The sequence below is a fragment of the Sylvia atricapilla genome, chromosome 3, assembly GCF_009819655.1.
Source record: "Sylvia atricapilla isolate bSylAtr1 chromosome 3, bSylAtr1.pri, whole genome shotgun sequence".
In the NCBI taxonomy this organism is placed as follows: Eukaryota; Metazoa; Chordata; class Aves; order Passeriformes; family Sylviidae; genus Sylvia; species Sylvia atricapilla.
Window position 1 is genome coordinate 74,298,426 of NC_089142.1, and position 27,920 is coordinate 74,326,345.

At 38.9% G+C, this 27,920-nt stretch overlaps 1 protein-coding gene across 1 annotated transcript; it reads left to right on the forward strand.

Moving 5' to 3' along the window:
- The first annotated feature begins 1,793 nt into the window (after positions 1 to 1,793).
- RNASET2 (ribonuclease T2) lies at positions 1,794 to 27,206 on the forward strand. The gene is made up of 10 exons (XM_066315835.1): positions 1,794 to 1,987; positions 6,404 to 6,500; positions 9,104 to 9,170; positions 15,468 to 15,523; positions 16,536 to 16,593; positions 17,415 to 17,485; positions 19,805 to 19,918; positions 22,146 to 22,191; positions 22,408 to 22,482; positions 24,653 to 27,206. The coding sequence occupies exons 2-10, from the start codon at positions 6,412 to 6,414 to the stop codon at positions 24,842 to 24,844; spliced, it is 768 nt and encodes a 255-aa protein (XP_066171932.1). The 5' UTR covers positions 1,794 to 1,987; positions 6,404 to 6,411; the 3' UTR covers positions 24,845 to 27,206.
- The last annotated feature ends 714 nt before the right edge of the window (positions 27,207 to 27,920 follow it).

Here is a 27,920-nt window from a genome sequence, read left to right on the forward strand (position 1 = left end):
CAGGCTACACATTTCAGCATATAAACATATAGAAATCTAGTGTAGTACAACATTTGCTCAGAATTTTTTGAGGAGAATATAGTTTTCATGACATTCAAAAGAAACTTTTCAAATATTCTGACATTTCCTCATTTTTTCATAGCATCATGAGTGCTAATAGGCAGTGATCAGGAGATAAAAGACAATAGAGAAACAAAAGATCATAGTAGACAGATAAAAACTAAACAGTCTTAAAGAGATGTTAGCCAATGTAGTTCTCCATTGTCTATCTGCGTTATTTCACAAAAACATTCTTTTTAATAACAGCCTCCATTAACATGCACTGTTTTACGATATTAACATAAAAATGTAGCTTCTTTGTCTTAATATATTAAAGGCCTACACTATTTCTTAGTAGCTTTGGATATCTTTGTAACCACCCCAACGGGAAACGTGTCATTCGGCTTAGTTTTCACAAATTGCAAAGCGGTAATTGGGCACCCTCCGAGAGCACCTCCCCTGCTGCACCTCAGACAAGAGCAGCACTGGAGCACATGACCCTGCAGGCAGGACAGCCCAGTGTTTTCACCACTAGTCAGCAAAGATAAAATCAGACTGAGAGAACAACTCGGTGTGCTTATCTACTGATTTAATGGGCAGCGACAAAGACTTCAGTGTCATACGGAGCCCTGATGTCCTCAGCGGCAGGACGAGCCGAGCCGCACTGCTTACAAAGATATGGACATCCTCACTATTTTTAACTCTTCGAGAAAATTTCTGCAACTTTTGATACCTCTTAGACAACAACAGATGGATCACTCATTCCATCTAGCACATTTTCACCTTTCCACAGAAAAGTAGGCAAAGGGATTAGTTTTGCCTCATCCTCCTTCCTACCATGTAAATACATAAACATTATTAATTTTTTACCAGTTAATAAAACTGAACAAAGACCTTATTAGAAAAACTGTAATTCATCTGTTCAAAACAAATGTTGTTTTGCTTGTGGAAGCAGATCTGCCCACATATTTCTTAAGTGCATTAATGTAGGATGGTTGTAACATACCCCCCGTAGTTCAAAACTATTGTAGTAGTAATTAATGATCACACTTTGTATTTATGACTCATGCATCGGCAGAGAAAGAGGGATCAGAATATGTTTCATAGTTTAACATACCGCTGAGAAAATACTGAACCAAGTCCTGACTCATCCCTTTGGGCTCCTTCCTCAGAAACTTCCTACTGCTTCCAAACACGAGTTGTTACCATTTCAAACTTCTCTATTTGGAGAAGCGCGCCACAGACGCCTGTGTCCGCTCCTGGGCTTGCATTAGTCAGCAGTCTCCTATTTTAGAGTCCCCATCGCACTCTCGAAGACCTCTGTGCCGCGCAAATGCTCAGTATGAAACCAACATAACTAAATCCTTGAATATGCTAAAGAAGAAACGACCAAAACAGCAGGACGACCCAAACCATCCACATCAATTACTTCCTCCGCAGCCTAGCGCTCCTTTCTTGCCCGCGCTGACAAGGGCCTGCTCCCGCGGCGCCCGGCTGGCCGCGGGGATGCTCCGGGAACGCTGTAAGGAGGAGCGGGGATATGGCCGGGCAGCTGCCCCCGTACTCTGCGCCGGCCCATCGGCGCCCAGCGCCCGGGAGGCCGCGGAGCGGTGCCGCCCTCCGGGGCGGGGCGTGCGCGGGCCTGGGGAGCGGGGCGGGCGCGGGGCAGCTCCTGGGGCAGCAGCGGGCCGCAGGTAACGCGGGCTGGGGGGTGCGCAGCGTGCAAAGGTGTGCTGAGGTCTAAAGCCGAGGCAGCGGAGGTCGGATTTGAGGGTGTCCCTGCTCCCTCGGCCTCCCTCGGCTCCGTCTTCCTGCCCCCTGCCCGCAGTGGCGCAGGCGGCCACGGGGGAGCTGCGGTTCGGCCCGTCCGAGGTGTTCCTGAGTAGGCTTTTCTGCCTGGGAGAGCGGCTCTCTGCCACTGAGATTCTCAGCTGCACGGATTGCAAAGGTGGGACTTGCAGGCCTGGGACGGACTCAGGTTGTGTTGGCTTTCACTTCTTATGCTTTAAATGACGTGCGTAGGAAATCGAAAGTCAGCCAAACAAATGGCAGCATTTCCCGGTGGCGGGAAACTGTTAATAGTTTTTCTTTAGTTGTTGGTTTTGTTTTGTTTTGGTTTTTTTTTTTTTTTTCACGCTTTACATCAGCTTTGACATCCTGCTGTCGCTTGGAGGTCTCCCGCTTCCGGTGCTTGGGTGATTTGCATTGTTTACAGTTCGTGCGGACGCCTCTGTAATGATTGTTGGTCTGGAGTAAAGGCTTTCTGCTGTCCGGGTTCCATCGGTGCTGGGGCAGGGCCGTGTGTTGGTTGTTGTGCTGGGAGGGCTCGGTGCCGCCGGGCTCGGCGCTTGCCCAGGAAGCTGCCGGCGGGGCTGTCCCTGCGCCCGGCGCCGCTCAGCCTCGGCGGCCAGAGCCCTGCAGGGCACCGAACGCTGCGAGGGGCCCTGCTGAAATCGTGCCGTGGCGGTGGGCGTGAGTATTGCCTCTGAAAAGGCTTCACAAAGAGCTTTTTGCAGTTACTGGGCTTGAGATGCATGGTTAGCTGGGACTGGACAGTGGAGGCAAAAGTTGCCGGAGCTAAGAGCGTTGTTGTAAACTAAATTACTGCTTCTGGCACACGGTGTTGTGACTTGCCTTGTCTAACTCGTTGTGGCAGATGCTGTGTATGCTGACTTGTTTGGGATGCTACCAAAGCCTTGGGAGTTAATTTTTGTGGCTTTAGATGCCAGACTCACTGTCCTAAATCTTATCTCCGGACGTTGTTGCCAGCATTTATCTGCGTGCATGCGATGTTATAACAATGGGTATCTCCTGCTGATGCTTGAGCGCTCTTCTGCAGCATCTTCTCTTCTGATTTTACATGCTGAACTAAACTGTAGAGCATGAAGTTTTACATTAATGAGGGGTTTGCTAGTCAAGGTAATTGTTAAAAGCAAAACAAAAAGAAAGTACGGGAGTAAAATAGGAGGTGACTAATTGCTAGTGTCCAAAAGAAGCAAGTGCTAAATGAGCAGTCCCCTCAAGATGGTATTAGAATTCAAACTATAGTGAATGTGTTAAAGGAGGATTTCCTCAGTGTTTATTACAAGTTCCCGCTTAGTCTTTGATAACCCTGGGCAGGTGATTTTGAAAACAGTGTGGAACAATGCTAACATAACTGAAAGTGACCTTGCCCTGACGGGTTACTGACACACACCCAGAAACACGTGTGTTTATAGATACAGTAAACCAAGAGTCATCCAAAAGCTGTTCCTGCACTTTGGAATTTTATCCATAGTGAAAAGGAGTTGATAGCCTAGTTTCAAGTAATAATTTTATGTTCTGTGCAGGTTTCACGTTTAAGTTTGAAGTTTTCTACGTTATGAAGTCTTTTGGAACATCATGACCGTTTTTTGTAACTAACTTTCATAATATGAAATCTCTGTTTCTTATTAGAGAAGAGTTGATGTAAGACTTGTTAAATCCATTCTTTCTTGTATTTGTGAAATTAGTAATGTAGTGTAATTTTTAGTAAACAGAAGCAATTTTTATTAAAAATGGATGTGATTTATGCATCTTAGTTGTTAATACAGTTTTCATTTGGATGCATGTATTTCCTCAAATGTGCATCGTCCAGGTGCCTTTAAGGTGAGAATGATGCACTTTTCACCCGCCACCATCAGTGTCACAGACAAATGAAAAGTCAGCTTGAATAAATCACTCAGTCTGTCATGATAGTGTTGTGGTAGCTGCAATCCTTAAGGAGCTAAATCCTTAGGAAGATTTTATGTATTGTTTATCAGTGGAAAAAAGTGAAAGTTACAGATTGGGGGCTTTTGGTACGTCAAACCTGCTCACTGTCTTTGTTGCCCTGTGTTCTGGTTCCACGGTTCAGAACAATGTGTAGAATAAATCAGCACCTTCTGCTGCTCTGATAGCAGCGTTTTTTGAAGCCTCCTGCGTTCCTGGTTGTTATTTGATCAAACATAAGAGTCCAGTGAGAAAGGAGATAATCACCTTTATGCTTTTTTTGCAAATTATCACTGAAGAAAAAAGCTATTTTTGCCTACTAACTTATATCAAAAAAACCAAAAACTATAATGCTTGCAGGGTTATTTTTTCTTTCATAATCTACTTCCTTAAAGTGTTTCTTCCACACCTTTGTAGAGTGCAGCCTTTTTTTTTTTTTTTTTTTTTGGAGATGTGTGACATTACTATCTTTTAAGTGATACTTCCTGCTTTTTATAGGTAGGACAGAATTTTACAGGAATCTTCCACTTCTTAAATCTCTCAGTGTTTTGTCTTCAGTAGATACTTTTTCATGCAGACAATGAGACAATGTAGTCTTGCTTGGTTGGTTTTCAGTTGAAAATAGTAGAAGATGAAATCATTAAGCAGGTCTGTAAGGCAGAATCTCACATCATTAATTCCTGTTATTAAAATGACGAGATTGGAGATGACTTAAGGTGCAGAACTCTTGGGGAAATTTGCTATCCAGCAGTTAATTGCTTATTTGTGACTTTTTTTATACTGTATGGCTGTATCAGTTTCTTTAATACAGCATTTATGTCTTGCTTTAGCTAGCTTTTTCTAAAGATCTACATTATTGTTAGCTTTTCTATACAACTAGCACTCTCCAAATGATTTTTTATAATTATTATTACTATTTTCCTTTTTTACCTGGTGAGTGAAATTCCTTCCAGTGTTTTTTTAAGAAACTAGATCAGGAAATTAACAGTCGATGACTCATTTATCTTACTATACCTTCTGTCAGGCCAAGTACCTTGATAATGACAAATTACAGAGGCATTAATGTATGAAGTAGAAGATTGTCTTGAAGGTGTTAGCTTCCTCACAATTTAGTAAGACCTTGTGATAAATTCAGCTGGCTAACGGTTAGTGTTGTTGCCCAAGCCCCTCTGAGTTTTGAAATCCCCACACATTTTGCAAGCTGGGAGCTCCCTCCTTTTCACTTCAGCTCTGGCACAGCATTTGCAGAACTGAAAGGTTCTGCAGACTGGGTCCAGAGCCACATAACAGCTGTGGGAAAGCGGGCTCTTCTCTATAATGAGCTGTGAGTATGGATTACACTGAGTTTTGTCAGTGTAGTGGTTGAATCAGCCATGTTTTTACTGGTGCCAAAACAGGCTTTACTTGACTGTTGCAGGGATGAATTTTAAAAAAATTTTCATAGAAAAAAAAGAGTACGACTTGCGTAGGGAATGATCTTAGGTTACGCACAGTGTCTTTGGGGTGTAGGGTTGTCATTTTGAGAAAGTTGGGAAGTAGGTTTCTTGAGGCTTTAGTGATTTGCATGTAAATATGTGCATGTACGCCCCTTTCAAGAAGGGAGAATTTTAAATGCTGTGAAATGGTTGGCAGGTTTGAGAGACAGTTGGAATTTTTGACCTGGTCCAAGTGAAAGTCCTGTTTTTGAAGGTTGATTTGGTTTTTCATCCACTGACTTCTAAGGTCCATGAAGTATTAGGCAAATTGTGCATGGTTTCAGAGGCTATCTCAGGTTTATAACAAGAACAGAAACTCATGTGGTTTTAGCAGCTTTTTTTTTTTTTTTTTTTTTAATACTAGTTTAGTAGTCAACTGCATTTAGGCAGAATTTCGTCTTTGGACATCATAGTCAGTTCCTGTGAGTTTCTAATATCAGCCTTTTGTAGACCTGGTTCGTGCCTGGCATATGTTGGTTTCTGACATTCCTTTCCCAGGGAATTTTTTGTAAACAAGAAACATGTTTCTGTAACAGCAAAAATGTTTACATATTTCCCCTGGGAGGGGCTTCTTCTTGATGTCCCTCTAGTCTGACCAATGTGATTGAAGAAGTTTGTCTTCTTGTCACCAATCAAATTGGTCTGTGTAGAATGATGTAAAAGAGAAGACATTTTCCAAAAATAAGAGTCACCTTTTCAGCCTTCTGAAGTCGGAGTCTTTGTGCCATTGTAATGTGCAATGGCGACAAGCCTTGGCCAATCCAACACAAATATTCAATGTTAAATTCAAAGTTCTTTAATCAATCACTTTGGGCATTTGAGCTGACTACAAGGAGAGTCTTCAATTACTTAAAGTATAGTTGTGTAGAGGATTTATGTTTTTCTGTTAATTGGAAGATGGCTCTCTTGCAACAGTGTGCCAGTAAGTAAAAAACAGGAAATGGTGATCTCACCCTTGATGGCATTTGTTTATGAAAATTACCACACAAGCTGGGAAATCAGGCACAGCCCTGAAAGAGTTCCCCATTTTACTCATGGATGTAAATCTAATCTGGAGTTACCATTACCTGCTATTTTTGATGTAGTAGTGGTTTTTTTGCGTTTTAAAGTTTAAGTGTGTTAGATAAGTAACAGATTTCTTCTTTTGACACCTTTTACAGCTAACAAAATGAAACCTGCAGAGCTGCACTATTGGATTCTGGGATGGTTTTCCATGGCACTATGTTGTTGGTGTACTTCAAATGCATTTACTCAGAGGTAAGTTGTGCTTTAAAATGAAACGTTTGGCACCTCATTCTTAAGTGCAGATCAGAATGGTTTAACTTCTAATGTAAATTTGTTGTTATGTACTATTTTTGATGTATTGTTCTTCCCTTAGGTGATTTATAGTAAGGCATCTGCATTAATTGGAGGAGCAAGGATCATGCCTGAGGAAACCTTTACATGTGTCAGCATGAAGAAAGAGAGAAAACTTAAATTCCATTTGTTGCTCTTAAAACTTTTCTAATCTTGCAGTAGATAAATAATTTGGAATTGTGATGTAGTAATGATAAAAACTGAAAATTATTTTCATGCTTATAGCAAAAAATCACCCTGTGGCATGAATAGTACTAACTGTTGCATTGTTTACTTTTCTATTTATCCTTTTCTCCCCTTGCTATTTTCTCAGTTCTGACAATATAAAATTCTTTTTCATGTGGTATCCCAACTGAGGCTGTATCAGATTGCTACACTGCCTTTTGGTGGTGGTTGCCCCTTGGCAAAATCTGAGCTTTAATACCAGTGGACCATGGGAGAAACCACACCCCAAATCACACCTTTCTGTGGTCACAGCTGAAATTCCTGTTGCATTATATGAGGAAATAAACTTTTCTGCTTCCTTTTAGTGCTTTTGCAAGAGAATGGTTAGGGGTGCTCAGTTCAGTGCTGAACATCTTTCAGTGCCTACGTTGCAGCTGCTGGGTAGCTCAGACACTGTGCTGATGTTTCTTCAATCCCCAGGATTTTGGCTCTGGCCATCTTGGCAAAGAGTCAGCTCTGGAGGCACATTCCTGAGCTGCACAGAGCAGGCTAACTCGGGTCCAGAGAAGGGGGGATATCTCCGAAGCTGCATGGGTATTGAAAATGGCTTTCCTTGGATTTCAGTTGTGAGCCTGACTTGCTCTGTTTAATAAATACAGTTTTCTGACCTATGCTTACCCAAGAAGTGTGTTCTAGGAGAATTCTTTTTTGGCATGATTGACAGTGAGAAGTTCAGCCACTATTTCAAATACAGATGAAAGATCTAATGAAAGATCATTTCTAACCGAGGACATTTTAAAACCAAGGAAATCAACTGCTCTGCAATATAGGGCAATTCCTCTATTCAGGTTTCTACAGCAGCAGTAATGACCCCTATAAAAGTTGTTAATAGTTTTCATTGTGGCTGTGCCTAGTAAGTTCCAGAGCTATTATTCTAAATTATACAGAAAACCGTGGATACATATGAATGCTTAAGAGAAAATGTGGCTATTGCAAAGTAGAAAAACTAGAGTAAAAACTGAGGTGTGATATAACACAGAAGCATCTCTAGTCTGTCCTCAGGTTGAGAAGAATTAGCTTTGTCTTTTATTCCTTTTTTTCTTCTTTTTTCTTTTGATAATATATCATCTAGCAAGAACTAATGACTGACAAGTGGCTATTAGCTTCCAGAGAATAACAATTTATTTTGACAGTTCTGCATGTAATGCTGTCAGCTTAAATAATTTACAATTCTGTTTATTTTTTCCCATTTTCTCTTCTATTTAATTACTTTGTTTGGTTGATTAATAACTAAATATATCTGCTGTAGTGTCTGATGCAACGGATTTTTTATTTACTTCTACTTTAACCAGATTAGGTCTGCTCCAAACTGTTGGAAAAGGCCTCTATAGAAATTATGTGAGACATGTTTGTAACACTTCTTGAGTAAATTTTGAGGGTTTTTTTTTCCCCTTTGCATACTACTGATGGGTCTGTGAGTTATAAATCTCTTATTCTTAGAGGCTTTGAAACAGAGATGTTCTTGTAAAATACGGAATACACCTTAAATTCTTCCATAGATAACCTTAAGGCTTGTCATAGTTCGATCACTTTTTAAATGTTTAAAAATTACTTATTTTTTTAATAATAATTTAAAAATGTACTGTTTGAATTAAATGCCTACAAACTGAGAAAGTCAGAAGTTTTGAGATTTGTAGTTTGTACTTTACTTTTTATTCTGAATTTTTTTTAATCAAAAAGTTTGGAGACACCTGCAAGTTCCAGTTGCATGTCCTGTAGTGTAAACTACACAGTTTGTGAATGATTGTGGTCTTTCTTTTTTTAGGAGAGTAGTTACAGTTCTGAGAAGGTTGTATGGGGTTTTTTTGGTGGGGTTTTTTTTGGTGTTTTTTTTGTTTTTTTGTTTTTTTGTTTTTTTGTTTTGGTTTTTTGGGGTTTTTTTTGTTTGTTTTTGTTTTGGTTTTTTTGTTTTGTTTTTTTTTTGCTTTTGTTTTGTGTGTGTGTTTTTTTTTCCCCCAATAATATACCTATCAAGAAGAATTAGAAGATTCTTAACATCTTAAACAAAGACACCTTTTTTTAAAAAAATATAATTTTAAAAACATGCCAGTAAGTGCTGTCCTAAATATAAAACAGAACAACGTGTTTTTTCCATACTGAAGAAATGGAAAGTAAATAAGGAGATAGGGTGCCAGAAGGAAAATTTGTTTAACAATGGGCATATTAGCAGGTTTCCAAATATGTTGCTTCTCTCCAACTTGTTAGTTTGGAGTGTGTCCCTGAAGGTGTTCCTCTTTTTAAAATGCTTGAAGGAAAATAAATTTGTCTGTCTCTCTCAGTGACATCCGCCCTCGTCATTGGAATAAGCTGTATTTTGCTCATCATTGGCCAGTGACTGTATGTAAGGTGAGATTTTTGTGTTTTTCTTTTATCCTAAAAAAGGTAGCAATAAATGTATAATAAATGTGTGAAAACAGATTGAATAAAGCCCATTAAGTATTTTATCTTGGTTATGCCTTTATAAAGGCTTTTCCTGATCCTTGATGGAACTTTGCTACTTCCCCTGCAATGCAGAGCACCCATAACAGAAGAGAGTGTGTTGTGTTACAGAGTAGTGTAGGGTGTACTGTACACTAAGCTTGTTGCAGAATTTGTGACATCTTATTAGTTATAAACTTAATCATAGACTTTCATCAGACTCTGTAGGAAGACTTGCCTGCCTTGTTGGACTGATGACAGATCAGTATTTGAACCATCTGCTGCACAGTAAGATTTTTAGCTTTGTAATGTTGGCTCTGGTATTTCTGATGGCATCAAATACTGATTCAGTCAGGAAAGAGAACTATAAAGGTGTTATGACAGGTGTCTCTGAGTATTTCTGCATTTTTTTGCTGTGTTTGAGGGATATGAACCCAGCCTTCCAACATACATCTGTCAAAGCACAGCTAAGAGGGGTACTATTGCTAGTAATTATCTGCTACTGTGTGAATAAATAGAACACTTTTCCTATTTGAGTACTGTGAGTATCAGAGGTGTCTTTCCTTTCAGTTAAATTAAGAATATGATCAGATTAACTGACACGAGGTTGAAGAACCTTGTGGATAATAAAGTAGCTTCAGGTTCAGCCAAATGTCTCTGCAGCAAGAAAGGTTTCTTAGGTTTTGGGGTTTTTTTAACAACGTTAGAATCTTACTTTTTGTGTTTTAGGTACTATTTTATTTCTCATTCCTTTTTCTGGAAATAGATAAAAAAACATTAGCAACAAAAGTCACGTACTGCCTAAATATCTGAGGAAAAGTAGATGTACTTTACATTACTTACAATGTGGAGGGCAGTATCAATAACAAAAGTCAGATGTGTGTGACTGACTGAGACCAAAGACGGACACCATGGTTTTGTTTTTTGTTTGCCTGGTTTTGAGTGGAAATAAGGAAAGATTTGATGCAATTTGTGTCTGATTTTCTGTTAATTAAACATCACTGTTAGTGACTTGAAGCAGAGGTGTTGATGTTGAGGAGTTTGTAGTGCCTGGCATCAGTGTTAAGAGACAATAGCACTGCAAACCCTTGCTTACATGAATGAGATGACAACAATTAGGGTAAAAAAAAAAGAAAAATGAAATAACCTGAAATTAAAAACCAACCCCCTACCCCAGTTTTCCTACTGTGTATTTGTGCTGATTACTCCTCTGAATTCCAGGGTAGTGCAGTTGATAAATAGACAAATAATTTAACCTTCTAGTGAAGTTGTAGTGAATGATTAAAGTATTGAGCATCAGAAAATGTAGGCATCTTTGCACTTTGTTGATTTCTTATGATATTCTGTAGTAAGAGTGGACAGAAGTGTTCAAAGAAGTGCAGAAAAAGGGATATTAAAATCATATTACATGACTTTTTTTTCCTAGTTTCTCATCATTGGGTCATATGAAGAAATAAGACCTCAACTGTGCTCCTATAACAGCTTTCTTGTTTTACATAAGAGGAGTTCCTAAATTCAGGAATTAATTTAAGTATTTTTAAGTAGGTAGGTTCTTTTGCATGTTCAGTGTATTTATATATGATAACTGATGTTTTTTAGGCTGTAAATATTTTTAATGGCTAACATTCAGTTTACAAAACTGTTACCATGATGTTGAAAGGAAAAGGTGTGAAAGAAACAACAAAAGTCATTATATCATTTATGGCAAAAAGCTGCGAGATGGTTTATTTCTGAAATTATTTCTTAGTTTATGCCTTCTGTATAAAGGAATCTGGTTACAGACTCTTTCATACATAGCATGTTCTTGGGGTGCGTGGATGAGCTGCATCTTAGCTCCTGTTTTGAAAATCTGTGCTTGAAAAGTTTTTTAATGATTGAAGGCCCAAAAGGCCTTCTTTAAAATTTAGAGGGCACAGATCAGCATGCCAGAAATTTGGGAAGGCATCTCTCCCAGCTCTTCCTAGGCTTTAAAAAATAAGTGTTCAGCTGGTGCTTTTTGATACTGAATGTGATTGGCACAATTAAATTGCAAAGTGTTCTGTAATCGTATCTTCCAAACCAGCCCATTAAAATAAAGTGGTATCATGGAACAGTGATAACCCCAGGACCTAGTTCCGGACTACTACAGTGAAAAGGGTGAAGGAGGAAGAGAGATGTTTTCCTTGTAATGTGATTAGAAATTCCAGTACCATATGATTGACCCGAGGTGACCATATCTTATGCAAAGATACCTAAGCTAGAGTCACAGACATCAAGTGATTGTGAATTTCATGTTCCCTTAAAAAATTGTGCCTGTGGCTAATTCATGCCACACTTTTCAGTAACAAATCAGTGTGATTTAAGAACAACTCAAGGGCAAGAAGAGGGACTTTCCTAATCCCTTTTTATTGAGTCGTGAAGGTCTTTTATTCCAGAACTTAAAAAGAGAACTATTATCTCAGCTTTTGCATCCTGGAGGTTGCACAAAGATGAAATTTTCTGTGTGGTTGGCTTTTTGTGTGTGTATGTGGGAAATGTGGAAGATCCACTGCAAGTTTGTGAGTTATTCAGTTCCTTCTTTGTTAGGAATGGGAAGGACAATAAAGAAATGGTACCTGCTGTCGTCTGCCTTTTATTGCACATATGTGCTGATCAAGGGAAAAAGTAAAAAAAAGGACAATAGAATAATGAGCAGAACAGCCTGAATTCAAGTTTGAATGTTGTGTCAAGGAACAGTTGATTTTTTTATTTTTAGTTTTATTTTTTTAATATGAGATAAAAATTTTTTCTAAGTCCAGGCTTTGGTAATAATTTTATAGCAGAGACTTAAATAAAGAATAGAAACACTATTTTTCCTTCTTTTTTAATAAAAATAGAGGTAGTCACATAATACAGGCAAAGTTAAAGTGAGTAAAGTGATGGCTATACACTATTGTGATCTAGCATAAGATCAAAAAGTTCCTTACATATATTTATTTGTGTTTAAGGTCAGGTGTGTCAAAGCCATTTCAGCTCTTGCCATAAGCTGTTCTGGAACAAAATAAATGCTTTTCCCAATGTCTATGCAACTCATAAGGTAACTCTTAATCAATGTCTACAAGTTTTTGGAGAATGAGGTCTGATTTAGATAGTTTTGTGGGTCTTTATATTCGTGAAAGATTTTAGCCTATCATCTCCTGTTAGAGAGGTTTTCAGTAAGAAGAAAGCGTTTTATTTGCCTCCCAATTTTTTTTCAGCAGCCCTGTAAATTTGTTCATTTATTCATGTGTTTTTCCCCCAAGGGGTGGGGAGAAGGAGGAAGGGAAGTAATTGCACGCTGTTTGAGGGGAAGAAGTTGAAGATGATTTATTAAAAATATGGATATTGATCTAATACTGATATCCAACTATGACGGACAAAGACTCTAACAGTTTGAAGTTAGAAAGTGTATGTTTATTACGATGCCGGGCAGAGTGCGGGATAGCTCCCAAATACACACGTGCAATTTACAGATGCTCACAGGGTCTTTTTATGTACAAGAGTGTTGAATACCCAAAACACAAATGCATATTCATAACTCTGGTCCATCCCATTCCCCACTTCATATGGTAATCAGCCAAAAAGCAATTAAGCATGCGTAGTTTGTTCTTTGAAATGGGTCAGTGGTCCTTCTTATGGGGTGAGGTCTCAAAATGATGAAGTAAGATGGGTCTTCTTTGCTTCGACTTTTTAACGTTTCAGTGTTGGTGACACCTGAATCCTGTTTTCTCAAGACTGTCTGATTTACGATTACATTGTATTTTTGGAGTCAATTGATTAGTTAGAAAACACAAACATAAGTTGACAGGTGTCCTGATTTATCAGTTCCTTAAATTTGGCTTCTGTTAACAAAGGGAAGTTTATCTATCGTACCTCAGCAATATCTAGTTTAACTAAAGTCTATAATTCTTCAAAATTAATGTCTCAAAGAGGTGAACTCTCTCCATGGTTTGAAAAGCAAGGATTTTTCTTAGCAGTTGCCCTGTTTTATTACAAAATAACTTATAATTTATCTTAATTAAAGAGATGGTCTGCTTAGGCAGGATGGTTGGAAGGGAGAACAGGGTCAAATATTTCACTTACCAAAAGACGATTTTTTATTTTGATTTGGTGTGGGGTTTTTTTGTTTTGTTTTGTTTTCAATCTGTACGTGATCCAGTAGCACTACTGTTGCATTTACCAGCTGCTGTACCAAGAGATTTGTAACTTGGGCAGCTGAACGGGTAGCACTTCTGCGACACATCAGTGGTATTTCACTTTTTGGCATTTCAGAGATGATGAAAGCTTCCATGCTTCTGGCACATGCTGTTTGTGCAATGGCTGGCTGTTACAAGTAGGCTAATCCCTCTGCTGTAGTGTTTTCTCTCAGTATGGTGAGTGCTCTACAGCTTCACTAGCACTTCGTTCAGTTTTATAGGTCATGTGTGGTTCATTTGGGTTGGTTTGATTATCAGATTGCTTTAAAACGGGAAAAAACACTGCTTCTTTTTTTAATTAATCTAGGTATATAGGACTTTCTGGGGTCCAGTGCCCACTCACAAATAAATATTTTTACTTCTGTTTCAAGTTAGTGGTTGCTTGAGGTTGAATTAATCCTCCAGCAATCAGTCTGTGGTAAACAGGAAGGCTGACAAGAAGTGATTTTGTACAAACAGGTAGGGGTACCCAGCTTTGTAGACCAGCCTTTGCATTTTTTATGGTATTGATTTTAAATGAACATTGGAGAGATACTAAGGCTAGAATAAAAAAGGAGGTTGAATGAAGCTGGCCAAAGCATGCGGAGTGTGAACTAGTGTGCTGTAGGTTGCATTGACCTCGCAGTTCTGCCAGCACACAGGGTAGTACCAAGAGTCTGATGAAGCAGATAGAAGAAACTGCTAGGAAGGTGAGTGCCGTGATTTCAAATCTGAAATGCTCTGGGTGTTCCATTAGCATGTCTGATAACTGCAGTTGAAGATTGAATAAGGAGCACAATTGCACTGTTTTTGTTGCCACCTCAGTTGAGCGAGCTGTTGACTATTAATTTGCTGTACTTTGGGCCAGATAGCCAAACCCCTTCAGCTCCACAGAGCTTGTGTCATGACAGAGCAATATTGTTTAGGCTTTTGTGTGTTTGTTCAAAAGACTCCTTTCAGGGAAAAAAGCTGTTGATGTGTGTAATTGCTTGTATTGTTGGTGGCAAGAGAGGAGAGGAAGGAAATGGACACAGAACAAGAAAGTCTTGCAGAACTTACAGATGGGCTGCCACTGGCCTGTGGCGTGTGGTAGGCAATTAGTGAGATTACAGGCCTGTCTCTGCTCTTCTCTACACTCTGCCTTTGCTCTGGCATCACATAAAAGGCATTGTGGCGTAATTAAGACAGAATGCAGAGCCAAAAAGGAAAGCTATTATTATGGGAAAAGAACGTCTGAGGAGGTTGTTAGTTAATGGCAAAAAGTGTTTGTTTGAAAGAGCTGTAATTGCTAAGTATACAGTAATGGTATTCTGTGATGTGTGACATGGATTTTTTTTGTTTGTTCTTTCCAGGGATATGTCTCTGCTCTAAACAGTAATTAAAGTGTAGGCTGTTTCTCCTGTGTTATCAACAGTTTTTATTGGAGGCTCTGTTTTTCTGTTTTTGTAGGAAGGTATTCAGTCTTCCTTTTTCTCTCCATTCCCCTGTCCCTCAAGTCAAAATCCTTAAAGCAGAAGTCTGTTTTACTTGGAATAAGCAATATATTTAATCTCTTCTTTGTATTTTTCCCTTTTAATACAATGATAAAGTTAGTCCTGAATGCTGAAAAAGAGGGTTTTGTGCTTGTCCAGTATTACAGTTCATTTTGCATGTTTTTATTTTAATGGCTCTGCACTCCTTGAAAAGGTGTGGCAGTGAGAAAAATACAGAGCGCTGCCACCTGGAATATTATAAATGCAGATAAAGCTCTGTTCATTTAGTGTGGATCAGGCTACTTCCTGTTACCTCAGAACCCGTTCCTTCTGTTTTCTCTTTACACTATCTGTTCAGATTTCACTAATCTGCTTCAAAATTTTAGTGCCAGTAGGTCCCTAAGTGTCATAATCCATGACAGCTTCAAGTAACTGGAGTTCACCAGTTCCTGATTTGGCAAGTAAAAGTTAGCATATCACTACAGAACCTCGGTCCACCACTGAATGAGGTTTTACTTTTGCCTTTAAAACTTTATTCCTGGATACCTGCAGCAAATACTCTCTGGTTTTGTTTCCTACAGATGGATGCTAATGATTGCCATGACCCACCAATGTACTGGACAATCCATGGATTATGGTATGATTGTAGAGTGTTTTTATTTCAGCCTGGAAAGGGAAAATCAAATTTTGTACCAGGATGTTTAGTGATTTGGTTTTGTTGGGTGGGGGGTTGTTTTTTGTTTTGTTTGTCTTGTTGGTTTTTGTGGGGTTTTTGCTGGTTTTCGTGGAGGTTTTTTTTGGAGATCCTAATCTGTCTGTTCTTATGATTCCTTGAAATAAAATTAAAACCTTACGATTTGAACATTAAACTGAAATACACTTCTGTATAGCATGAATCATTGAAATCCTCTGGCCACATAAGCATTTTATTTATACATCTCCTCATAAGATCAGAAATAGTCTCAAGCACAAAGGGAACTATTGTTCCCCTTCTTTTTTTGTTTCTCTGAGTAAAAAGAATTTGTTACAATCTTATGACTGCTTGTGGCTTTAAGTATCTTATCTCCACACAAATATTGCAAAAGTATAGGAGAAAATAATTTGCTTCAAAGGAATCAACTCACTGGAGTTGATGCCAGTGGCAGCAATTTAAAAATTTTCCAGACAAATACAGGTTAAAGTAAGTACAGGAGTTTACATGCCTCCTGGAAAAGTGGACAGCATTTTGTACTGATTCCCTGAGAATGTCTTGCAGACTACTTGAGCTACTTGCAGAAACACCAGATGGGGCAGCAATTTAGGAGGTCACTGCCATTTGTGACATGAGTGACATCATGTGCAAGACCCTTCCAAGTCATTGGCACACCCAAATGACTTTTATATACAATGAAAGGGACCAAAGGGCAAAACAAGGAAATCACCACAAAATTGTTTGGCCGTCTTTTGAATCTTCATGCGAAATCTTTTAGCCATAATTCATGTCTTGAAGGTTTTACTTCTAAACTACTGTAGATTGTGATGGTTTACTTGCATTTTTAAGTAAAATCTCCAGCTATAATCCTGCATATTTAAAATTCAGGCCAATGATATGTTAGTTACCAGTAGTGATTAGGAGACGTCTTCTTAACAATTTTATTTTACTTCCCTAGGCCTGACAGAGCTGAAGACTGTAACAGGACATGGCATTTCAATGTCACTGAGATCAAGGTATTTAAAGCAAAAAAAGACTACGTGCAATTACTTTTGCACAGTCTATAATGCAAAATCTACATTTTATAGTATCACTCTTAATATTTACTGAGAGGTATGGTTTTGTTAATGACTCTAGAAATTCTTTAAGTGCTTCTCGTACTATTTGAAGTTGTCATCCCTGTGGTCATTAGCAGCTGTACCTGCTTGATTTTGTGAACATAGAGTTTGGCTCATTTGGCCACATCTTCCTGAATAAAATCTAGAGGTCTACCACCACACTGGTGATGGATCTGCAGTGGCAAAAAGTAACTGTGAAAAGAAAAAGATTCAGTCAGTTGGTTGTTCTCTCTTCACATTTTCTATTGCAAAATCAGAACAAAGAAAGTAAGACTTCAGATTACTGTTTTCTATGTATTTTCTGCTAGGCCATTAGTCCTTTTTTTTGTTCTTTTTCTACTTAAAAAAAGCCAACGTATTTAATTCAACAAAATTCATTTATGTGTTATAAACAGGAATAAAGGACTTGAGCCAACAAATGTGAAACACTGCATGTTGAACAGCTTTTGCAGGGATAGTTGAAGGAAGGTTTTGCTTTGAGGCAGTGTGTCAGTATTAGTATGTTCAGATATTTTGGTAGGTGTACCTGTTACCTCCAACAACAGCATTTTCAGAATATGGGAAAAAAGACTTTTTTTTTTTTCCTTCAGCTAAATGTTTCAGTTAGGGACACTGAAAGATGAGGCTTCAGTTGTAGAAAATGTATCAATATATGTAGATGGTATAAGAAAAAGCTTTTCAATGCTGTTAGGTGTGTTTATTAATTGTGGCATTTTTAGGATCTTATCTTAGACATGAGACACTACTGGCCTGATGTGCTTCACTCATCTCAGAATCGCACCCAGTTCTGGTGAGTACAAAAAAGCTCTAAAAAGCATTTTGGATATTATTTTCTTAAAAAATCCATCTGAGTAGTTCTTCAGGTGAGATGTTGTACATGAGAGGAGGTGTCCAGGAGGCCACTGAAGGAGTGTGTCTTGCCAGTCTCATTTATAGTATAGATCTGTTTTCTTGTAAAATACAGCTGTTGAAGAGAGGGCAAGGGCAGAAGTTTCAGAGAAGTGAAACTTAGTGAGAGGATGATTCCTATCTTTGTACCCAGGGAGGAGAAACAGCTGCTGTTGACACATTAAGTAGCACCCCTGGGATGTCACAGCTAGCTGCAAAAGCAGTTTCTAGATCACTTTCCCTAGCTAGTTTCACTGTGTTGCTGGCCTTGAGAGAGCCTTCCTTTTGGGCTTCCTCAGAGAAGAGGAAATAGAAAAATAGAATGCCCTGTGCCATGGTAGCCACTTCTCTGTTCAGTGAACTTACTGACAGCAGCTCTGTGCTACCAACAAGCTCGAGGGTGCAAGATGTGCAGAAGGATTCACAAACACTGGCAGTTGTTTCCAGTATCCTTTTTTTTTTTCCTTTGCCATGGCTGTGCTGCAAAACAAAGTAACACTGTGAAGAGTGTAATCTTAAAGTCTTGATAAAAATATTTTGTGGAGACTGAAGTCTCTGTTCATTCTGGAAGCTCACAGGACTGATAAAAACACTTGGGCCTGGTGCATTCTTGGCTTGCTGCAGATGGTGGTCTACGGGCACTCAGTGCAGACTGCACCAAACTACTCCATGGGAACAATAATAGGCTTTTTGAATGCAAACAGATCTTTGGTTCTCTGTTTCTGCCTTCTTGTTAGAAAGGGCAGGACACTTAAATACAAGTACTACTGAAAGTCTTGAAAGGATAAGCACTTCACCATTAGTTTTACACACATGCATGTGTACATTCTCTGAATTAAAATCGTCATCCTACATGCAAGGCCTTGCCTCCAGCTTGTTGCTCTTTCAGTAGCCCTTTGGATCTGACTATTGTCTGCTTCTGATCCAACCTAACTATATCTCTTGCTAAGTTTACCCCTAAGAGAGCTTCTGTGTACTTTAAAACTATGGTGTCTTTTCTCATTGGTAATTTAAAATCCCTTGTGGAGAAATCTGCCCACGGAAACTGGACTCTTCCAGGCAGTAAACAATTCATTTGACATGCAGTTGTGTTGAATATTACAGCCAAGATGAGAACTCTCTACAAGGCTAAATTGAGAAGATACAGTGAAAATCTTACAGTAAAGCATCTTCTTCCATGCCTCTAATCTCCTGACACCACAGTTGCTTTATTAATTCTCTGTTCAGAAGTAGTGCACTATTTCTCTAGATCCAAATATAATTTATTTTAAGGTATTTTAATTCCTTAAAAAAATTAATTTAATTCCTTAAAAGAATCTAAAGTTTTTAATTATGAGTGGACAATTCCAAGGTAGGCTTTCAAGCCTGTTTTTCTCTGCTTTTTGATTATGTACTTAAAGCATCATAAGGTCACAGGATGCTGTGACAATGGCAGGAGTTTGTGATTAGATAATCTTTGTGTACATCTGCTGAACTGATACCTATATAGTACAAGTGGATCATGAAAATTTGAAAATTATTTAAAAAGAAAAGACATCCACAGGCAGTGTCACGAAAGATTGTACTGCTTAGTCTTTCAGTGGAGTTTAGAATTGATAGAAACATTTTTGTCTTTTTCCCAGTTTTTGTCCTGTTTGAGTTTGTCTGCTGTACACTGCAAGCATTTCTTTTGCTCTCTGTTCCTTGCTCTTAGGAGAATGGATAGTTGACTAGAGGCAAAACTTGAGAGAAGGCCTATGAAAATTCTGCCACAGGCCAGCATAAATACTGATGCTAATGTCTTAGCAACTTGTGCAATTACATTGTTTGATGCAAAATAAGGCTTAATCCTTTAAGTTCAGGAAAAAAAAATTGTGTTTTGAAAGTGCATTTAACACAAAAGTTTCCACTAAAACTTACAAAAAGCTTAGAGATGGTAGTTTTCTAGGCAAATTCTTTGCATTCTGACCTCCAAACATCTTTGTGTGAATACACTGAGAGGGCATTGTATCATAAGAGCATGATGCATATTTACTTCATGACTACATAAATGTTGCTGTAATTGAAATGGTGGGAATGATCTTGCTTGGGTTGACTTTTTAGATGTGTGATAAATTTGAATGTAGTGTCCTACTCCACATGTGTAGCCTTTTGGATACTTGATTTAAGTATAATGGCTAGCTTGTACAGCACATATATCTGCAAATAAAGTGTTGTAAAACTTTTTGCTTTTCTCCTATAGGAAACATGAGTGGGACAAACATGGCACTTGTGCAGCCACAATTGAGGTCCTTAATTCTCAGAAAAAATACTTTGGTAAAGCCTTAGAACTCTACCAGCATATTGACCTCAATGGGTATGTAAATGAACTCGGTGATCTGGCTTTTATTTCAAACAGTTACTAGAAGTTTCAAACCTAGCCTCAAATTGAAGTCTAAAAATCTGATGGTAGAGAGGAAATGAGAATTAGACTAAATTATTTTTAGTACTGAAGCTGAGAGGAAGAGTTGCTACCCTGAGAATCAGTCTCTGGTCACTTCAGTCAGATAAGCCAGCAGCATCCTTAGCAGCATTGTTCTGGACAGCATGAGCCAGTAAATTTTTGAGAATTTTTACAGGCTGTGTCTTGATACCAAAATCTATGGTACCTGTAAAAGTTCTAAATCAAGTGACAACCCCTGCCCACCCAAACTTCGGAGTCATGTGAGCCCCAAACACTTGTTTGTAGGACAGTGCTCTGCTCAGGGGAAAGGACAAGATGCAGACAGAGTCATGCAGGACGTCCTGGGAAAAGGTTGAGAGCAAGAGAGGAGGTTATGAAGGGTTCAGTTACTGCAGGCAGTCCTCTGCTGTCCTTTCTGACAACCCCAATGACACTCTTGCTTTGTCCTAGGGGCTGATTTCTCATTATGGTTCCAAAGCACTGGCCATTCCAGATTCAAAGTCTTGATGAGACTGTTGTGACTTGTCCAGGTGCTGTATGCATGTGTTCTGGCTGTAGGTGAATGCCAGAAGGTTACAGTCCTTTCGTGATCAGTGCCTGGTGTGGGTGAGAGATGTTTGACTTAGATTTGTTGACCATAAGAGGACAGTATCTGAGAGAGGAAATATTTTCATACAAAGAGACAGACCTTTAAAAAGCCTCAATAAAATGACCCCAGAGGAACTCCAAACTAGCTCATCCTGTTTATGCTCTGCCAATATCCTGTCCAGCCAATCTTGTAGACAAAGTCTCATTTATTTTGCATATTTTGCATATGCACAAAGGAAATAAGTCTTCCCTTCCACCTTGGTTATGTAGATGTCTTTTAAAACTGTAGCAGATTTTTCTACACACAGTTTGAGCATGTCATATGTATTGTTAAAATTAACGATGTCTAATCCATTGCCTAAGTAGCTGTGATGGTGTGACTAAAACATTTACAGATGGCACAGTGACCGATGATGTGACTCTGTATCAGCATGTGCAAATCTGTAATAGAATAGAGACTGAAGCATGTTGAAATTAATTGCTCAAAGCTATTATCTATTGTGAAATAGATATTAATTAATTATCTTTACCGAAGAGAGAAAAAGACTGAAAATGTTCTCATTGTATATAATTTTTACTTGAATGAGAAAAAATGTCAGTGATTAAAAAAAATTGTTTTCAAAAAGCAAATTAATAAAAAGAGGACATCGTGCAGCCTCCTGTAAGAATTAACAGAACATCATCTATTTTGTCAGTCTCCTTATATCCAATGTAAAATGACAGAGAAAAACAGCTTGTCCTTTAGTCACCTAGGTAAAATCTTCCTTGTGCCAAAACTGACCTTGGAAAGGAAGGGTTGAGCATTATCAGCATTTATGGATTAAATCCTGCAAGATAATTGACCATTCCCACTTCTTACAGAAGAAGCTGGGACTCATGGACTCACACATGTTAGGTCCTGAGTCTTGTCAGCTTGGAAATGTGGACTCCTCCCAGGACTGAACCTAAAGGAAGGGGTACACAGGCTATGGGTTCTTGAGCACTGCCTCATTTCTCTCGTGTGACCAGCTCTGCCTCTTCAAAAACATACTTACTGGGAATAGTTTTTGCTCTGACAGTAACACTGATCCTGATTGACATGCTGTATCCTTCTCCTAGTGTGCTGTGTGTCTCCCATTATAGGAAGCCTATCCTGTGTTGGAATATGAGGGTGCCTAGAACACCCTCACAAGTCTGCCCCTTTGCCTTTCACAGTGGCAGGAGCACAGGGGAATGGCTCAAAGCAGGAGAAGGGAAGCAGTTAAACTGCATGCCTTACCTGACACTGAGCAGAGCACTCTGAAACTCCCCCTAGCTGTGTCTGAAGACTGAACTATCCTAGTTTCTCAGATGAAAGTGTGGGAAAAAGTTCTTCCTGACCCTGCCAAGTTAGATGGGATGTGTCCTTTCAGAAAACGGCCTTTCCTAGGCTGGCAAAGAATGAAAGACAAGTTGCCCTTGCTCCCATCACTGTAATGCTTGACAGGTTCTTAAGATTCTCTCTTTCACCTAATGATTATGAAAGTATGTTTGCATATAGGAAACACGGAAAAATGTTTTATCTTTGTTTCAGTCATCTCTTGAAAGCTGGGATAAAGCCAAGCAGTTCATATTACAAGGTAAGAGGCAATCTTCTATAAAACAAAATTCTGTGCATGGACTTTTTTTTTCGGTAGGAGTCAACTAATTCTGTGGAACAAATGATTTTTTAAAAATTGTATAGTTCTTTAAGGCTGTGCTTTTTATAAAAGTTTTTTAGGGCTTAACCAGTGTGGCAGCTGTTGGAAGATGTTCTTGTGACCTATTAATCTCTATAAGCTTTTTAATTTTTTCAGATGACTGCTATAAAGGAAGCTCTTAGAGGATTTTATGGTGTAACACCAAAGATCCAATGCCTTCCTCCAGAAGAGGTAAAAACTCCCCTAACTTCCCAAATAGGAAAAAAAAAATAACTTCTTTTCTTTCAGGAGCACTTTTTATCAAAAATACAGCAAAAAATAGAGTCAAAAATTTTCAGTATGATCAAACTTAGGTCTAGGTGTTCTTTGTGTATACAGCTATTTGCATGTAGCTATTGTTTGATTCTTGAACTTGGGTTTTAAAGGTCTCTTTGTCTTAAAAGATTTAAACCTGCATCTCTTGCATGAATGCTGTAGTCACCATGCTGGAGGTATTGCTGTAGCTGGGCACTTCCCACCATGCCTGCTAAAGTTTAATTGCTGCATGGCAGATTACTAAAACCAGCAAGAGTGAGCTGAATGGAGCAAGTGACTGCCAGCCTTGGTGAGGGTACTGCTGTCAGCAGCAGCCTGCCCTCCACTGGGCATGCCTCTTGTGCTCTGCATGAAGAAGTTACTCAGTGAACAGAATCCTTCTGAAATAAAGCAGCTCAGGAGCTTTATTGTGCCAGAAAGCCCATGCCTAAAGAGGTACAAAAAGGTGTTTTGAGCTTCCCTGTGGTTCAGGGTCACTTTAGTCATTCTTTTTGAGCTGAACATGTCTCAAAATTTCATGTCTTTTTACTTTCCCTTGCAATGATTGTGCTGTGCATCGTGATGCAGTAAAGGAGGTGGTACACAGAGACAGTGTTCTGTAAATCATAGGTCACTGTATCTGAACCAAAAAGTGCCTTTGAAGGAACAAAACAGTATTCTGAACAGCTACATCTGTAGGTTGTAGAGCTCTTTCTTTCCTTTTTTTCAGCAAGGTTACTCTGCTCTTACAAAAAAATAAAGCAAAAAGACAAAACCCACAAGGTTAGCTTCCACTTTTATAAGCGGTTCCTTCTTATCTCAGCTTGTTAAAGGTGATTTACTGCAAAACTCTTGGCAGAGTTACTGCCCATACACAGGCAACAATTTATGAAAACTTGCTAAGATACAGTTGCTATTGGAGTGCATTGTCAGCTCTTGCTTTAGTAATGCTCTGAGGTTTTTGTACTCATATGTTTTTTAACATGGAAAAAATATAGGTTACAATGTTTTTAACATTTTTTTATAAGTTACTTTAAGGAACAAAGGAATATTAGTTGAATGAGAGTTGTACACTCATCCACCTTTTGACATTAAAGAAATACAGAGCTAACACAAACCCCAGTTTCTAGCTCTGTTCACTGTAGTTCTGCCACTGCTTTTAGTACACTTAGGATACTGCTTCAATTACATGAAAGTAATGTTCAGCTTGGGTCTCCTGTACTTAACAGCTGAAGGTATTAGGTAATAGAAATGAAAAAGTACATCTCAGTTATTTGAAGATAGGCTTCTTTCAGTGTTCTAGACTTGTCTGTGCCCAAAGTGCATGATGGAGGTGTTGATGTTTGAAAATGGAGTAGACACACTCTGTGTTCTTGTTTCTTAAAAAAATCCCCCAAAACAAACCCTCCAACAACATAAATTACAGACAAAGAAATCTCTCACCACAGTTACTTTTGTTTTGTACATATCTTTTTGTCCTGCTTGTTTCAAAACCAATTCTTTTTTTTTTTTTCAAAACACATTTTTAGACTTGAGCATTTGGGGAAATTTTCCTGTAATCTTTTTGCCACATGAAAGGCCTGCATGCCTGCCTGCTTTATTTGTGATCAATATTTTTCTACCTTGCTTGTCCTGTAGTCCTAAAATCACACTTCTGCTCCTTCTGACAGGTTAATTCTGTATTCTTTTGTGTAAAAGCTATTACAAAATTTAGTTTCTGTTCTTATTAGGGAGGATTTTATTTGCCTGAATTCCTGTCCTGCTGTGAAGGGTTAGTGAAAAGTGTCTTTCTGGTCACATGTATCCTTCAATAATCATGGAGTTCAGCCAGAGCTCATCATTGAGGTGAACAGCTTCTGTTCTGTGCAGATGCGTGAAGGCCAGGATAATGTGTCACAGCATTTCATAACTAGTTAAACAAGTCCTAGATTGGTACTGAGTAAGAGTATGTACTATAAACTGTTCAGAGTGGATGGCTCTTTTCTTTTCTTTGCATTTTTCATCTGGTAAATACACAAAAAAAAATGCTATTCTATAGATACAGCAATGTAGCTGAAGATTTATTTTCTTCTTCCCCTGAGGCTGATCTTAACCTTCATGTTTCTAGGGTGAAGAAGCACAAACAATTGGCCAGATTGAAATTTGCTTCACCAAAGAGCTGCAACTGGTAAACTGCGTGGAACTGGAGGGTGAATCCAACCCAGTGCAGGCTCACTTCAAGCTTGGAACTTCAGAGCTGTCAGTCTGCAATGATACTCTTCCAACCTATTATCCTTCAGAAGTCCAAGATCACAAATGAAGCCATAAGAGTTTGAAAAACTTTTTGAACAGCAACACAACCCAAACTCATGTAATGCTACAGGCCCCTGTCTATATCACAGGCCTATAGTAAAGATTTCTGCTGGAAAACATAGTTCTTTTGCTATTAAAGGAGAGTGGTCCACATGATGGGATCAGCATCTGATCTACTGCTTGGTCTGGACTTTTTGGCTTGCTTATGATTTGAATCAATGTTCAGAAGAGAACTGTGACTTCTCAGTTTGATATCCAATTAAGTCTGCCACTTCAGCCACTTTTTGGTTTTTTACCAGTGAATCAGGGAAATTAGGTAATTTTTTGTATTGAAAGGATGATTGTCCCTCTGAGATGAGGTGACACTTCCTTGAGAAGAAAACACTGCAAACAAAAAACTCTGAGACGTGTTTGGAGGTCCTTTCCCAATGTGACAGCCACTGCCTTGCATCATTGCGCTCCAGAAGTGCAGAACAGAGATCATGTCCTCTTAGCTGAACCTTCTCTCACTCAGGGATCACAGTGGACTGAAGATGACTTCTGCATAATTTCTTAGTGAAGTAATAACTTTATGCAAGTTTGGTTTCTTCTACCTAAAACATCCCAGGGAGACAGTATTTGTAGCCTTATCTGTTCTTTGATTATTTTTGTGGCAGTAGCTCCATGCAGTCTTGAGAAACAACCAATGCTAGAGCTTACATGTTAGTAAGGAGAATGTTAGGCCCTAGAAATATATTGTTACTAATTTTTAGTTGTATTTGAGCATTCAACATTACTACTTCTGAGTGCCTGCACTTCTATATAAAAAAAAGATTGTCACATAATCATTTTGTTCCAAGAAACATCTTTTTATAGATGAAACAATAAATACTGCAGGACTTTCAGTAAAAAGTACAGATGTTTGCCATAGTGCATCTTTACCCCGTAATGAGTAACATGCCACAAAGTTGGATGTTTCCAAAGGGAACCAAGTTTTGATGACATCTTCCCCACTGTGCTGTGTTGATCTGTGTGTCTAAAATTGTGTTTCAAAAAAAGAATTATGTCTCAAAAAAAGAATTATGTCTCAAGGAACCATCTGTTTGTTAGAATACTATTACTGTAAAAACATGAAATGCAGTATTAGAAGCAAATTTGTTATTTTGAGGTGATTAGAAACTATTTGCTCTCATTTTTGACTGTCCCTGTTTCTCTGCCACCTTTCATTCAGTGCTTTGTTACCTTTCCATTCCAGAATGCTGTCAGTTTTTTTGGCCTTTCTTGAAACTCAGCTATTTATTTATTTTAACAGCCAAGAAATAATTATGGTCTGTCAAATGAGCGATTGTTGAGTTTGTCTGTTTTTCTGCAGTTGCTTTAAATCCTCAGTCCTGTTCGTCAGTCAAAGGTAAAGCTGACTGTTGCCAAAAGGAGTCAGCAGATACACACATGAGCCACAAATGACCAAACTCCACAGCAGCGTAGATAGTATGGATTCCATGGATTTTTCAGGCTCATTTTCAAATGCAAGAAATGCGAAGGAGCTGATAAGTTTTAAGACTTTGAGGAGAAAATAACATAATCCAGAATGAGTGAGGAAGATAACATGCCAGCAACTGAGCAAAAATTGACTGAGAAAAAGTAAACCTTGGCTAAAACAACCTCATGTACTCTTACAGGGGGAGATGGGTCACTGAATAACAGAACCAATATGATTCCAACAGAAGGCATTTATTGCTTACATTACATGACAGATACAGGGTCTAGGTCTATGGTCCATGTGGGCACGCATCTTTCAGGACATCCAGTTGTTCAAGCGTCCATCATCACATTGTGCTTCCCCTATCTAGGGTTTACATTTTTTGCAGACATTTTCTCAGGCTCTCTTTTTATTTTTGATTCTGTTGTTTTGTCAGTAACCTTGATGAATTCCTGGGAGCTCTAACAACAAAACCACAGGTGGTTTGATAATATTACTCACAATCAGTTTGGCTGATGCATCAGAATGGCCTGTTATACAGATAGACTGCTGCATACTCTGAAGTCCCATTTAAAGGGCCACACCTAAACTACTGTGTTTGCCTTAAAAACCCCACATCCACCTCCTTTTTATTACAGAATAAATATTTAAATTATTTATGGTGAACTTTTGAGTAGTAGCATTAAAACACTATGTATATGACTGCTGTTGCTTGAGTTTTGGCAAACCCACCTGCCAAACTTTTGGGAAGATACAAATGTCTTTTAAAAGCTCCCTACTGATTGCTATACAGAGATGTGCCAAGACATTATGAAGTTTTAAGTGATATATTTAAGGGATGTTTTAAAGTCTCTGTATCTGGGCAGCCAGGAAAGCAACTGAATAAATGCTGTGACCACTTCAGACCAAAGATTGTGTCCAGCCCTTTGTGTTCTCTCTAGCAATGGCTCACAGCCAGTTGTGAGCCTTGTCAGTTGCTTTCCATCAGCATGTATATAATTTCAAGAGTTGGATTAAGGCAGTTTAAATAAAAGAAGTAAACAAAGGTATATTGGGAGCCATAAAATTCACTTCAGTTCTGAAAAGCGTCACGCACTTCCTTGTGCAGTATAAATTCTGTCAACCTTGAAAATTCAGCACAGCCTGGGGATGATGGGTCCTATATTCTTTTCTGCATCATTGAATAAATTAAGTAAATTCCGGCAGAGATGTTGTGTGTGCAGGCTTGGTGGTTTAAAACACTGCTCGACTCCACAAAGGAACTTAGCTTGTTTATACCTTTAGTCCGTGTGCTCTCTTGTGCAAAATGCTTACGCATCCCCTGGCATGTAGGTTAGAGTGTGGATGTGTGTCCCTTTTCCAAGGATGGTCCCTTTTCCTGGAGCATGGGCAAGTTCTTTTCCCTCTATTGTTTTTTCTCTCTCTTCATGGCCTGCCCTGAGCCCTTCTCAGCTGCACAGGAGCCCAGGTTGAGCCAAGTCTGTGGTGGGGCAGAATAGGAGATTGGGAAACGAAGCTTCTTCTTGGTTTCATGAGATGCATGTATCCTGTGCTTAAGGGCACATCTGTCTCTCCCTACCAGCAGACAGCTGATCTGCCGCTGCCAACCACAACAGGAGATGGG

Coding starts and splice junctions, on each gene's coding strand:
- RNASET2 (XM_066315835.1), top strand. CDS start 6,412: ATGAAACCTGCAGAGCTGCACTATTGGATTCTGGGATGGTTTTCCATG. Junction 9,171..15,467: donor GGCCAGTGACTGTATGTAAG/GTGAGATTTTTG, acceptor TGTTTCCTACAG/ATGGATGCTAATGATTGCCA. Junction 22,483..24,652: donor AATGCCTTCCTCCAGAAGAG/GTAAAAACTCCC, acceptor TCATGTTTCTAG/GGTGAAGAAGCACAAACAAT.